This window comes from Lepidochelys kempii, chromosome 12, assembly GCF_965140265.1.
Source record: "Lepidochelys kempii isolate rLepKem1 chromosome 12, rLepKem1.hap2, whole genome shotgun sequence".
NCBI lineage: Eukaryota > Metazoa > Chordata > Testudines > Cheloniidae > Lepidochelys > Lepidochelys kempii.
The window spans coordinates 5,111,120-5,124,670 of record NC_133267.1 but is presented as its reverse complement, the minus strand read 5'-3'; the positions used below and the strand labels follow the sequence as shown (position 1 = coordinate 5,124,670).

At 56.8% G+C, this 13,551-nt stretch overlaps 1 protein-coding gene across 1 annotated transcript; it reads right to left on the bottom strand.

Moving 5' to 3' along the window:
- Positions 1–6,108: 6,108 nt before the first annotated feature.
- Positions 6,109–7,908, bottom strand: LOC140896117 (uncharacterized). Its single transcript, XM_073307280.1, has 2 exons — positions 7,332–7,908; positions 6,109–6,747 (listed from the first exon to the last, which is right to left on the bottom strand). Exons 1-2 carry the CDS (start codon positions 7,828–7,830, stop codon positions 6,227–6,229), a joined length of 1,020 nt encoding a protein of 339 aa, XP_073163381.1. The 5' UTR covers positions 7,831–7,908; the 3' UTR covers positions 6,109–6,226.
- Between the last annotated feature and the right edge of the window lie 5,643 nt (positions 7,909–13,551).

Here is a 13,551-nt window from a genome sequence, read left to right as displayed (position 1 = left end):
AGAGGCCTGGGGAACAGGCTGGGATCTGCAGCCTGAGGAGCTGCAGGGAGTCTCTGAACCAAGCCAGACTTGGGGCTGGGGACTGGCTCAAAAAGCTGGAGTGAGAGCCACAGGCTGGGCTGGGAGAAGGCAGGGCAGCTGCTCAGAGAGCAGGAAGAGCCAGTCCGTTGCGGAGGGTGGGCTGGGCCCAGCCGGGCAAAGCTCAGTCCTGCTGGGCAGGGCAGGACACAGCAACTCCCCATCCTGGGTGTCCTGAGCACGACTCACCCATTCCTTCCCCCCCGCCCCCCTCCCCCCGGGCCTGTGCCTGCCTCTCCCTGGGGCAGTTTCAAGGAGGCAAAAGTTTGGATGGAGCTGGGCAGAGTCTTGCTGGCAGCAAGCCCCTGGGCCCAGACCCTGGGGAGAGAGCCTCTTGGCAGCCAGGAAGGGGCAAGCATCCCCTTTGAGCCAACACCCCTGGGCAGGGCCTGCTACCCCTTCTCAAAGGCATGATCGCCCTGGGAGGGTCATGCAGCCAGGTGCCGCGCTGCCAGGTGCAGGGGCCCATGGACAGTAGCCACCTGTCCTGTTGGGAGCATGAAGCCCAGGTGCAGAGAGCAGCGGGCCAGGCCAGCTGGAGTCACCTACATGCCGGGTCCCAGGGGCAGCCGTCAGGCAGATGGGCCCCAGCCGGGAGGTTTCATTCACAGCTCAGGAGTCACAGCCCGACAACGCAGCGCGGGTCATGCTCCGGAAGCCAGAGGCTGGAACATCCCAGCCATCGGCAGCAACGCCTGGGGCGAGGAGAGGATTTGGGGAACGGTTAGAAATCCCAGATGGCTGCACAACTGTGGTGTCGAGGAACGCCCCAGCCCGCTGCCCTGGCCGAGCAGCTGCTTCCTGCCGACTTTCTCTGGCTGCGGTGCCACGCCCAGGCCTGCGGCAGGAGGGTGGGTGGCTGCCGATTGCTAAACCCTCCCTCTGGCTGCTGAGGGAGAGGCAACGTCAGAGAAAGAGGCAAAAAAATGCCCATTGGACAGACCTCCCAGCATCCCTTTGCACCCCCCTCAAGCAGCCCCACGGCTTGCCTGCCCTGAAAGCCTCAGTCTCGGGCACCGTCACACTAAGGGACGCATGATTCTGGGATTGGGCCTGCCCTCCCAGTTACACTGGGGCAGTGAGCATGGCTGCCCAGGTCCCCCGGGGGGGAAAGGGAGGAAGGTGGTCCTTGCGGATAGTTGCTGTTTCACTTCATGTTAGCAAACTCCATCTAAAGCACCTTCAGGCTGTTCCTGGTGCAGACAGGAAAAGCCACACATGGGGTGGCCCGTGCCAGCTCAGTGTGCCCAAAGAACCACCCCTCTTGTAGCAGGCCCTGCCTGTGTCCCCCTCACGCCCCTCCACGCTTACATCAGCCCCATCGCCTGCTTTGCAACCAGCGTCACGCCAGTGGGAGCTACGCTGGTTTAGTTGCTCATAAGATGTCCAACCGTCCTCCCAACGCTATCCCACGCTGCAGCAGCTCCTACCTGAACTGCCCTGTCTGGTGACCTTTCTGCACACCGCTGCTCTGCAGTCATCTGGCCCACATGCCTCCCCTCTGGAGCACATGCAGCCGCCCTAGGACTTGGCCCCATGGCAACGCTGCACCTTGGCCCCCTGCTCAAATGCAACTTGCAGGTGGCCCAAGGTTCCTATTGGAGCTCACTTCCATTGCATGCCCACAACTCAGAAGCCACCGCCACCACCCTGCCTGAACGTGGTCCCACGCTGTAGCCCTCTGGGGACAGGGCCACGGCCAGGCCCACTGCTGGGATGCTAAGATTGACCAGCGGCTCTCAGGACAACTGAGAGACATGGGGCACTCCCAGGACGAGACCTGGTGCCCGCGCAAAGAAGGCAGGGCCTGTGTCTTCTCCAGCTGCTCAGAGAGCAGGAAAAGCCAGTCCCTTGGGTGGGCGGTGGGGAGCTGGGCCCAGCTGAGCCTGGGCAAAGCTCAGTCCCACCGAGCCGGCCAGGGTGGGACACAGACAACAGAGATACCACAAGCAGCAGCAGCTCCTCCATCCCTGCTGCGGTGAGAGAACGCCCATCCGGCCTACACTGCGCTGGCAGCCCGAGCCAGGGCTGTGACCCTGTGGGGGACTGGGCCAGAGCCCGCACTAGCCGGCCCTCTTCGCCACACCTGGGTCCCGCTATCAGAGATCCTTCAAAGCTCCCACATGCCTGCTGGGAAGGCTGCCACGTGGTCCGCCGGGCCCTGCAGGGCTGGGAAGAAATAGCCCTTCCCATGGACAATCTCCACAGCTCAAGGCAGGGCAGACCCCAGGCACGTGGGTCCCATCCACCGACCCAACCCTGCCCGGCTCCTGCCTCTGCAGCAGCTGGTCACCGACCGGCCGCTGGGCTGGGCAGAGCTGGGGCAGAGCCAGGCTGTGAGTGGGGCCTTCCTGCAGGGCATAGAACAGGCAGGGGCCAGTGGTGGCCACACAGCTCCGAGAGCCCCGGGAAATCAGCTGTTACAGTGAAGCGGGGACTCGGGGAGGGCAAAAGCCAGATCACGTGGATCAGGCACCCTCCCTCCCGTGGACCAGGGAACCGAGTGACACGGAGGGCATGGCTTCACCCCTCAGAGACTGGCAGGAGCAGCTGAAGCCATCTGACCCCTTGATGTTTGACAAATAAACAAGACCACAGGAGCAGCCTTCCCCGATCCTCCTCCCCCGCAGGGCCACCCAGAGCATTTGCTGGCCAGAAAACAGCAGCAACAGGTAACTGGCCTGGCCAGCCCATCCCTCGCCCAGTGCCTGGAGCCAGGGACTTGGTGCAAAGCTCCTGCTGGAGACCCTGCAGAGAGGAGAGGCAAGGGAGCAAGCCGGCTGGAGCGAGCCAGTTCCCTGCAGCCAGGGGGTGGGCGGGCCTGCCACTGGCTCTCCGGCCCCGTGTCTGCTAGAGGTAACTCAGCAGAGTGAGGGGCTGCCACTGATGGCCCTGGGTTAACGAGCGTGGCGAGGCAGTTACGGACCCCTCCAGTGACTGCCATTCTCCTTCCTAGTGAACCCTGACATGCTCAGCGGGGGCTGGAATCTGCGAGCACCCTGCTCAGTCATTGCTTTACTCTTCTCAGCACCCAGAGAGATTCGGGGCTGCACCTCGGAGAGGAGGCCCTCGGGCCGCCCCCCCCCCCAATCCTGGGCTGCCCCAGACAGCCCCGAGGGCCTGGCTAGATGCCAGCAGCCTCCTGGGGCTGCCCTGCAGGCCACAGTGCTGCATGCGGCCATCCCACCCCAGCATGCCCTTGTAACAGGGCCTCGGAAGGCAGCTGAACCTGTCTGCCACACAGCCTGCCCCAGGGACTCCTCCCCTGGTCAAATCCAGGCTTTCCAGGGCCCCTTTCCACCACTCTGGCCCCTTTACCAACATAACAAGGCTGGAGCAGGGTTGGGCCTTGCCCTCAGCCTCTCCTAGAACTTGGATGCCAAGTTCTCTCTTAACGCCCCCCGACATCTCCTGTGCGGTGAGCTGCACTCCATGGGCGGGTTGTTTTGTGACCGAGCTGCCTGGTGCCAGAGGCATTCAGTGACTCCCCACGTCCATGCTGCAGCCTGCAGGTGAGATGCCATTCTGCATACACAATAAGCCTGCTCTGTTTGAACTGTTCCTAGGGTATGTCTACACTACGAAATTAGGTCGAATTTGTAGAAGTCGGTTTTGTAGAAAGCGGTTTTATACAGTTGATTGTGTGTCCCCCCACACAAGTGCTCTAAGTGCATGTAGTCGGCGGAGTGCGTCCACAGGACCGAGGCAACCGTCGACTTCCGGAGCATTGCACTGTGGGTGGCTATCCCACAGTTCCCGCAGTCTCCGCCGCCCATTGGAATTCTGGGTAGAAATCCCAGTGCCTGATGGGGCTAAAACATTGTCGCGGGTGGTTCTGGGTACATATCGTCAGGCCCCCGTTCCCTCCCTCCCTCCCTCTGTGAAAGCAAGGGCAGACAATCGTTTTGCGCCTTTTTTCTTGAGTTACCCGTGCAGACGCCATACCACGGCAAGCATGGAGCCTGCTCAGCTCACCGTCTCCATATGTCTCCTGGGTGCTGGCAGACGTGGTACTGCATTGCTACACAGCAGCAGTTAATTGCCTTTCAGCAGCAGACAGTGCAGTATGACTGGTCATCGACGTAGTCCTGGGTGCTCTTTTAACCGGGCGCCTGGGCAAACATGGGAGTGACTCAGCCAGGTCATTTCCCTTGTTTTGTCTAGTGGTGATTCAGTCCTACCGGCAGTGTGTTGTCTTTTAACCTCCAGCCAGCAGAAGATGATGGCTAGTCGTCATACTGCACCCAGGAGATGATGACGGCTAGCGGTCGTACTGCACAGTCTGCTGCCAGCAAGATGTATAAAGATAGATGAAGTGGCTCAAAACAAGAAATAGACCAGATTTGTTTTGTATTCATTTTCTCCTCCTTCCCTCTGTGAAATCAACAGCCTGCTAAACCCAGTTTTGAGTTCTATCCTTGAGGGGGCCATTCAGTTTCTCGCAAAGCCACCCCCTTTGTTGATTTTAATTCCCTGTAAGCCAACCCGGTAAGGTATGTCGTCAGTCGCAACTCCCTCCATCAGGGCAACGACAGACAATCGTTCCGTGCCTTTTTTCTGTGCAGACGCCATACCACGGCAAGCATGGAGCCCGCTCAGATCACTTTGGCAATCAGGAGCACATTAAACACCACGCGCATTATCCAGCAGTATATGCAGCACCAGAACCTGGCAAAGCGATACCGAGCGAGTAGGCAATGTCAGCGTGGTGACGTGAGTGATGAGGACATGGACACAGACTTCTCTCAAAGCAGGGGCCCTGGCAATGTGGGCATCATGGTGCTAATGGGGCAGGTTCATGCGGTGGAACGCCGATTCTGGGCTCGGGAAACAAGCACAGACTGGTGGGACCGCATAGTGTTGCGGGTCTGGGACAATTCCGAGTGGTTGCAAAACTTTCACATGCGTAAGGGCACTTTCATGGAACTTTGTGACTTGCTTTCCCCTGCCCTGAGGCACAAGAATACCAAGATGAGAGCAGCCGTCACAGTTGAGAAGTGAGTGGCAATAGCCCTGTGGAAGCTTGCAACGCCAGACAGCTACCGGGCAGTCGGGAATCAATTTGGAGTGGGCAAATCTACTGTGGGGGCTGCTGTGATGCAAGTAGCCAAAGCAATCAAAGATCTGCTGATATCAAGGGTAGTGACCCTGGGAAATGTGCAGATCATAGTGGATGGCTTTGCTGCAATGGGATTCCCTAACTGTGGTGGGGCCGTAGACGTAACCCATATCCCTATCTTGGCACCGGAGCACCAAGCCGGCGAGTACATAAACCGCAAGGGGTACTTTTCGATAGTGCTGCAAGCTCTGGTGGATCACAAGAGACGTTTCACCAACATCAACGTAGAGGCCGGGAAAGGTACATGACGCTCGCATCTTCAGGAACTCTGGTCTGTTTCAAAAGCTGCAAGAAGGAACTTTATTCCCAGACGAGAAAATAACCGTTGGGGACGTTGAAATGCATATAGTTATCCTTGGGGACCTAGGATACCCCTTAATGCCATGGCTCATGATGCCGTACACAGGCAGCCTGGACAGTAGTCAGGAGCTCTTCAACTACAGGCTGAGCAAGTGCAGAATGGTGGTAGAATGTGCATTTGGACATTTAAAAGTGCGCTGGTGGAGTTTACTGACTCGGTTAGACCTCAGCGAAACAGTGGGAATATTGGTTATTACTGCTTGCTGTGCGCTCCACAATATCTGTGAGAGAAAGAGGGAGACGGTTATGGCGGGGTGGGAGGTTGAGGCAAATTGCCTGGCTGCTGGTTTCGCACAGCCAGACACCAGGGCAGTTAGAAGAGCACAGGAGGGCGCAGTGCGCATCAGAGAAGCTTTGAAAACCAGTTTCATGACTGCACAGGCTACGGTGTGAAAGTTCTGTTTGTTTCTCCATGATGAAACCCATCGCCCCTTGGTTCACTCTACTTCCCTGTAAGCTAACCACCCTCCCCTCCTCCCTTCAATCACCGCTTGCAGAGGCAATAAAGTCATTGTTGCTTCACATTCATGCATTCTTTATTCATTCATCACACAAACAGGGGGATAACTACCAAGGTAGCCCAGGAGGGGTGGTGGAGGACAGAAGCAGCAGGAGGGGTGGTGGAGGAGGGAAGGACAAGGCCACACAGCACTTTAAAAGTTTAAAACTTTAAAACTTATTGAATGCCAGCCTTCTGTTGCTTGGACAATCCTCTGGGGTGGAGTGGCTGGGTGGCCGGAGGCCCCCCCACCGCGTTCTTGGGCATCTGGGTGTGGAGGCTATGGAACTTGGGGAGGAGGGTGGTTGGTTACACAGGGGCTGTAGCACCAGTCTGTGCTCCTGCTGCCTTTCCTGCAGCTCAACCATACGCTGGAGCATATTGGTTTGATCCTCCAGCAGCCTCAGCATTGAATCCTGCCTCCTCTCATCACGCTGCCACCACCTTTCAGCTTCAGCCCTCTCTTCAGCCCACCACTTACTCTCTTCAGCCCACCACCTCTCCTCCCGGTCATTTTGTGCTTTCCTGCACTCTGACATTGTCTGCCTCCACGCATTCGTCTGTGCTCTGTCAGTGTGGGAGGACAGCATGAGCTCAGAAAACATTTCATCACGAGTGCGTTTTTTTCGCCTTCTAATCTTCACTAGCCTCTGGGAAGGAGAAGATCCTGTGATCATTGAAACACATGCAGCTGGTGGAGAAAAAAAAAATGAGGCAGCGGTATTTAAAAAGACACATTTTCTAGAACAATGGCTACACTCTTTCACAGTAAACCTTACTGTTAACATTACATACACAGCTGTGTGCTTTCGTTCCAAGGTCACATTTTGCCTCTCCCCACCGCGTGGCTAGCCCCTCACACTCCCCCCCCAATGGCTAACAGCGGGGAACATTTCTGTTCAGCCACAGGCAAACAGCCCAGCAGGAACGGGCACCTCTGAATGTCCCCTTAAGAAAAGCACCCTATTTCAACCAGGTGGCCATGAATGATATCACTCTCCTGAGGATAACAGAGAGAGATAAAGAACGGATGTTGTTTGAATGCCAGAAAACATACACTGCAATGCTTTGTTCTACAATGATTCCTGAGTACGTGCTACTGGCCTGGTGTGGTAAAGTGTTCTACCATGGTGGGTGGAATAAGGCTGCCCTCCCCAGAAACCTTTTGCAAAGGCTTTGGGAGTACATCCAGGAGAGCCGCAAATGCCAGGGCAAATCAATCATTAAACATGCTTGCTTTTAAACCATGTATAGTATTTTAAAAGGTACACTCACCAGAGGTCCCTTCTCCGCCTGGCGGGTCCAGGAGGCAGCCTTGGGTGGGTTCGGGGGGGACTGCCTCCAGGTCCAGGGTGAGAAACAGTTCCTGGCTGTCGGGAAAACTGGTTTCTCCACTTGCTTGCTGTGAGCTATCATCTTCCTCGTCCCCAAAACCTGCTACCATGTTGCCTCCATCTCCACTGAAGGAGTCAAACAACATGGCTGGGGTAGTGGTGGCTGAACCCCCTAAAATGGCATGCAGCTCATCATAGAAGCGGCATGTTTGGGGCTCTGACCTGGAGCGGCCGTTTGCCTCTCTGGTTTTCTGGTAGGCTTGCCTCAGCTCCTTAAGTTTCACACGGCATTGCCTCGGGTCCCTGTTATGGCCTCTGTCCTTCATGCCCTGGGAGATTTTTACAAATGTGTTGGCATTTCGAAAACTGGAACGGAGTTCTGATAGCACGGATTCCTCTCCCCAGACAGTGATCAGATCCCGTACCTCCCGTTCGGCCATGCTGGAGCTCTTTTGCGATTCTGGGACTCCATCATGGTCACCTCTGCTGATGAGCTCTGGCCAGCGTGGCAAGCTGCAGGTGACCATGCAAACAGGAAATAGAAATTCAAAAGTTTGCGGGCCTTTTCCTGTCTACCTGGCCAGTGCATCTGAGTTGAGAGTGCTGTCCAGAGCGGTCACAATGGAGCACTCTGGGATAGCTCCCGGAGGCCAATACCATCTAATTGCATCCACAGTACCTCAAATTTGACCCAGCAAGGCCGATTTAAGCGCTAATCCACTTGTCAGAGGTGGATTAAGGAAATCGATTTTAAGAGCCTTTTAAGTCGAAAAAAGGGCTTCATCGTGTGGACAGGTGCAGGTTTACATCGATTTACAGGTTTACATCGCTGCTGAATTCGACCTAAACTCTAGTGTAGACCAGGGCCTAGACTGCTTGGGGCTGGCCTAGATCCTACCTGGCTGGCTCTCCCTGATTATCCACAGGTTTGGCTGTGGGGAAAGAACCGGATTGAATTATTCATCAGAAAGAGTTTTCTTTGGCATTACTGTCTCGGGAGTACAAAACTGCGTGATGAAGCCAGCTCCACATTAAAAATAAACGACTGCATCCTCTGTTCACGAGAAAGGGTGCGTCTGGATCACGCCTGCTGTTCAAACTGGTGAACCAACATTCTTAGACCTGGCAAATGTTCGTAAACATCTTGACACTTGAGTGTCAATCCAGCCCATGCCCACGGAGGGACCCTACCCCCGCCACGTGAGACCAGATTCAGTTCCGTTTGGCCCAGTAGACTGCAGGAGCCCGGGTTAAGTCTGCCGTGAAGACGCCCTCAGAGTGAGAAGTAGCTGAACCCAGGGACTGATGTGAGAGGTAACTTTGGGGGTCACCACCTGTCCCCCACCCCGAGCAATAAACCATGGCTCAGGGCGGGGCTGGGAGATCACAGCAAGTCCCCACTTTCTCCCCCAAACGCCCTAGGAGGGGTGTTTGCTGTTCCCAGGAACTCCCCCTTCCATCCTCTCTGCTAAAGGGTACCAGCACCAGTCCTTCCCCACCGGCAGGAAGTTGGAGCCCAGCCCGCCGCTGCCCCCATGGCAGGAGTCCTAGGCTTTGGTAGCTCACTCAGATGGTCTGCACCAGAGCCAGCTGTCCCTACCCTTCCTGGCCCAGCACCACACTCCAGAGACAGGGCAGAGATTGATTTCCTCCCAGCCACCCTGGCCCTTGGGCTGCAAACCTGCCCAGATAGCCACGGCTCACATGCCCCACCACCACCCCTCTGACTGGACCCTGGCCTGGCCGGGGCATACCAGCTACCTACCCCCTGGCCGCTGGGCACCACTCATTGGTTGTAAGCAGCCTCATGGCACTGCATGGAACCTATCTACTTGGCAATGCAAGACCCATGGACACCCCACCCCGGGGTGCTGCTCTGCACAGGGGCTTCCCACTGAAGCCAGAGCCTGGGCCAAGGGCAGTCCTGGTTCTGAGATCCCTCTGTGGGACTGGGCTGAGTAGTGGAGAGATCACCCTCCCCTCCCTGTGACCCACAGCTGAGGGCCCGAGTTGAGGTTGGGGCTGGCTAACGCAGTATCTGACCCCACTAAACCGCAGCTGCGTTACTAGTCTAGACACCCGTCCCAGGAATGGCACAAGGGATGACCACCAGGAGCCGCTGGTGAGTGCAGGAGACAGAACTGCCAGGGGGCAGGCCCCAGACCATAGGCTCCCTCCTGCCAGAGATAATGATCGGGGAGCTCGCTGTGTCCAGAGCTAAATGCAATCGCTCTCGTGACCTTTCCCTGCCTGTCCTCCTCAGCCCCCCACCTCCCCACAGAGGCACTCACAACCAAGCAAGCCGCAAATCCAGCCAGTCCAACAAGTTCTTGCTCCCGTAGGCTGGGTAGAGAGGTTGTTATTGCTCTGGTTTGAACTAAGCAGCTAGGCTCTGCGGGGCGGACTAACAGTCAAGGTCGCAGCCGCATTTTGTTCCTGTTTAAAGCCACCGCTCCAGTCACATCTGCCACATCAGGTGCCATGAAATGGGTATGCTGCTGTGGGGCCCAGCTTAGAGCTTGCAGGGGAATCTGGGGCCTGTAATGGCATGGAGAGCACCCTGGCACACCCCCCAGGGCAAGGCGCAGCCCTGTAGGTGAGTCCCAGCCTCGGTTTCCCCTCACCCAGGATATAAACAAGTCCAAGGTGGCCTTTCTAGTAGTAAAGAGCCTCATTCGTCAGAGGGCCCCCTTTATTTAACAGACAAGGGCAACCCAAAGCCCTCAGGGAAAGCTTCAGTCAGCTGCCCCACCAGCAGCTCTCTGCCCCATCTTAATCAGTCTTGCATTTCACCACCCCAGCCCGGGGGCACTTGCAGGTTTGATCCCTGCCTGGAGCCCAGGTCTCTGGCCAGATGCTAGTCATCCCCCAACAGCTCTTTACTCTTCGCTGCCCCAGGAGATCCCATACCCGGCTCGTTCTCTGCCGGGCTGCTCCAGTGCCTTGCCGGGGCACATTGTCTGCCTAGGCCTGTTCCTCTCTCCAGGAGCCTCTGCTTTCCAGGGAGACACCTCAGGGACTAGCTTCCTACCCAGCTTCCCCGAGGCACGTCCACCATCTGCAGGTGTGGGGCTTTTGGACTGAGCCCTCATAAGCCTGCATGAGGCCAAGCTGCTGCTGGCCTAATCGCTGCTCAGCTACATCGGCAGTTAACTATGTACAGGTGGATCTGGGCTGGTGCATTCTCCCGTGCAGAACCCGCAGTTTGGCTGAGTGCCTGACCCCAGGGACACTGATCTGATGCAGCCTCCGGCTGGGGGCAAGGCTGTAGTTACGCAGGGTGTCAGACGACTAGATCAGGGGTTCTCAAGCCAGGGGTCGAGACCCCTCAGGGGGTTGTGAGGTGATTACATGGGGGGTCGCAAACTGTCAGCCTCCACCCCAAACCCCGCTTCGCCTCCAGCATTTATAATGGTGTTAAATATATTAAAAAGTGGTTTTCATTTATAAGGGGGGTCGCCCTCAGAGGCTTGGTATGTGAAAGGGGTCACCAGGACAAACGTCTGAGAACCCCTGGCCTAGATGATCACAGTGGTCCCTTGTCACAGAGTCCCTGGGCGATGCTCTGGAACTGCTCCCCATGAAGCCAGTCAGGATTCTGGGGAAGTCTCCTCTCTGGGAGCAGCCTGTCTGCAGGACACACAGCTCACACGGCTTCCACCTTCCTGGGTCTGACCCGGAGCATTCAGCATCCTCTGCCCCTCCGTGCGTTTCCCACAGCGAGTCCGCCCAGGCGAGGTCCTGGGGAAGCCAGAGGGTCCTGCCCCCCAACTTCACAGTCAGACGTGTCTCTCAGCCAGCCAGTAAAACAGAAGGTTTATTAGACGACAGGAACATGGTCTAACACAGAGCTTGTAGGTGCAGAGAACAGGACCCCTCAGCCGGGTCCATTTTGGGGGGCACTGAGCCAGACAACCCCGTCTGCACTTCACTCCATGTCCCCAGCCAGACCCAAACTGAAACTCTCTCCAGCCCCTCTTCCTCTGGGCTTTGTCCCTGTCCCGGGCCAGGAGGTCACCTGATTCCTTTGTTCTCCAACTCTTTAGCTCTCACCTTGCAGGGGGGAAGGGCCCAGGCCATCAGTTGCCAGGAAACAGGGTGTCGGCCATTCTCTGTGTCCAGAACCCTGCACACACCTGCCCTCTAGGGCTCTACAATGATCATACACCCTTATCCCACCACCTAGATACTTAAGAACTGCATAGGGGAAACTGAGGCACCCCCACACTATTCAGAGGAAACATTAAGAACAGTCCCACTTCGTCACATCCCTCCTGGCTGAGGACTCTACGAGAAGCGGAGCTGCTTTTTAAAAGTCAACTTTTTCAAACCCTGATTTTTGCACCGAGGGAGGGGAGAATCTGTGGCCAGATCCATCTCTGGCTCCACGAGGCTGCCCCAGTGGAGATCTCGGGTCTGGCACCAAGAACCAGTTCCCAATCCCATCACTCACAAGAGCTTGGTCCGCCAGCGTGGTGTGCCGGGGGATAGTGCGGCCACCGGCCACTCAAGCGGCTTTACTGACCCATTATGTAAGTCCAACGGGAATGAAGCCACAGCCTGATGGTGATCAGAGTGTGCAGCTCCCACCTTCGGGCCCTCAGTACTGAGATATCCCTGAGGGACTCCCCAGGGCAGGGCTGCCCACGGCAGCGTTAAAGTTAAGTGGGAAGGGTCACCTTAGCTCTGCGGGCCGTAATTTGCCTGCTGGTGTCTTGGGAATTGCACTCTCCTGGTCTGGAAGGGAATGAGGAGCAAGGGCTGGGCCCTGGAAATGCCAAGGCCATGGGAGGGATGAGTTTTTTGCATGTGACTGCACAGAGCCACTCCAGGCGAAAGCTATTGTGATATATACTCACAGCCGCGAAACCGTACATCTGCCATGCAGGCATAACCCACTGGTGGTTCCAGCAACTCCCAGCCTGCCACTTACTGCTCAGGACTGGTGCTCGTCAAGCAGTTCCCAGAGGACCAGAGTTCAGCAGCAAATGCCTTTCTGACCAAAATGCAAACGTTTGTGGAAATTCTTTGTGTCGGTGCCATTTTCTGGTTTTGAACTATTTTGTTTTGGGGCCCCCCTTCTCTGTTCTTTACTCCCCTTACCGCTGTGGGGTGGGAGAAAACATTAACAAGGGAACAAAAGTGGGTTTGCCCCACTAACGTTACAAGAATTGTTTCAAAAATCTCGTGTGTCCAAATTTTTCATCCAAAAAATTTACAGAAAATTTCGAACAAAATGAAAAACATCTATTTTTGGGCAGGTGTGTGTGTGTGTGTGTTTGTGTGTGGTGTGTGTGTCTGGAGAAGGGTTGTATGTGTGTGTGCAATTGTAGAAGGGGTGTGTGTATATAGAAAGGGTGTAGAAGAGGGGATGTGTGAGTGGAGAAGGGGCTGTGTATAGAAGAGGGGTGTAGAAGTGTGTGTGTGTAGAAGGGGTGGAGAAGGCTGTGTGCGTGTGGGCATGTGTAGAAGCGGGGGTGTAGAAGAGGGTGTTGAGTGTGTGCAGAAGGCGGAGAAGGGGATGGGTGTGTAGAAACGGGATGTAGAAGGGTGGGTGGGTTTGGCTGTAGAAGGGGGGTGTAGAAGGGGTGTGTGTGGAAGGGGGGGTGTAGAAGGGATGTGTAGAAGACTCTGTGTGTGTGTATGTGTGTGTGTGTGTGAGATACACACGAGTCTTCTACACCTCCCTGACTTCCCCGTTCTGGAGCAGCGCTGCTGACTGGGGGCAGACTCCCCAGCCGTGGGAGCCGAGGGGCTTGCCCCCCGCGGGCGGTAGCAGCGTGGTCTGGCTGCGCGTGTGGCCATGCTGTGTTGCAGAACAGCCCCTGCCGAGCTCCCGGAGCCTGGGCTGTGCGGGACAAGGTAGTGCAAAGGCCACAGGCTGGGGCCCCTGGGGAGTGGCCCGGGGCCCAGAGACACCAGCACTGTGCCAGGCCGGATCCCTGCTGCCCAGCGCCCTGCCCCGTGGGGTAACGCCGGGTTCCACTCGGTCGTGCCAGCCTGCAGTCGCTGTGTTCGCAGGGCTGTGACCCCGTGCGGGAGGCCTGTGGCGGGGCTGCCAGGGGAGGGCTGCTGTCCCTGGCACTTGGTGGGGGGACAGCTCGGGGAGACGTGGGCGCCCACTCTGGGTGTCTCTGCTTTTGGGAGGCCGAGGGCTGGTT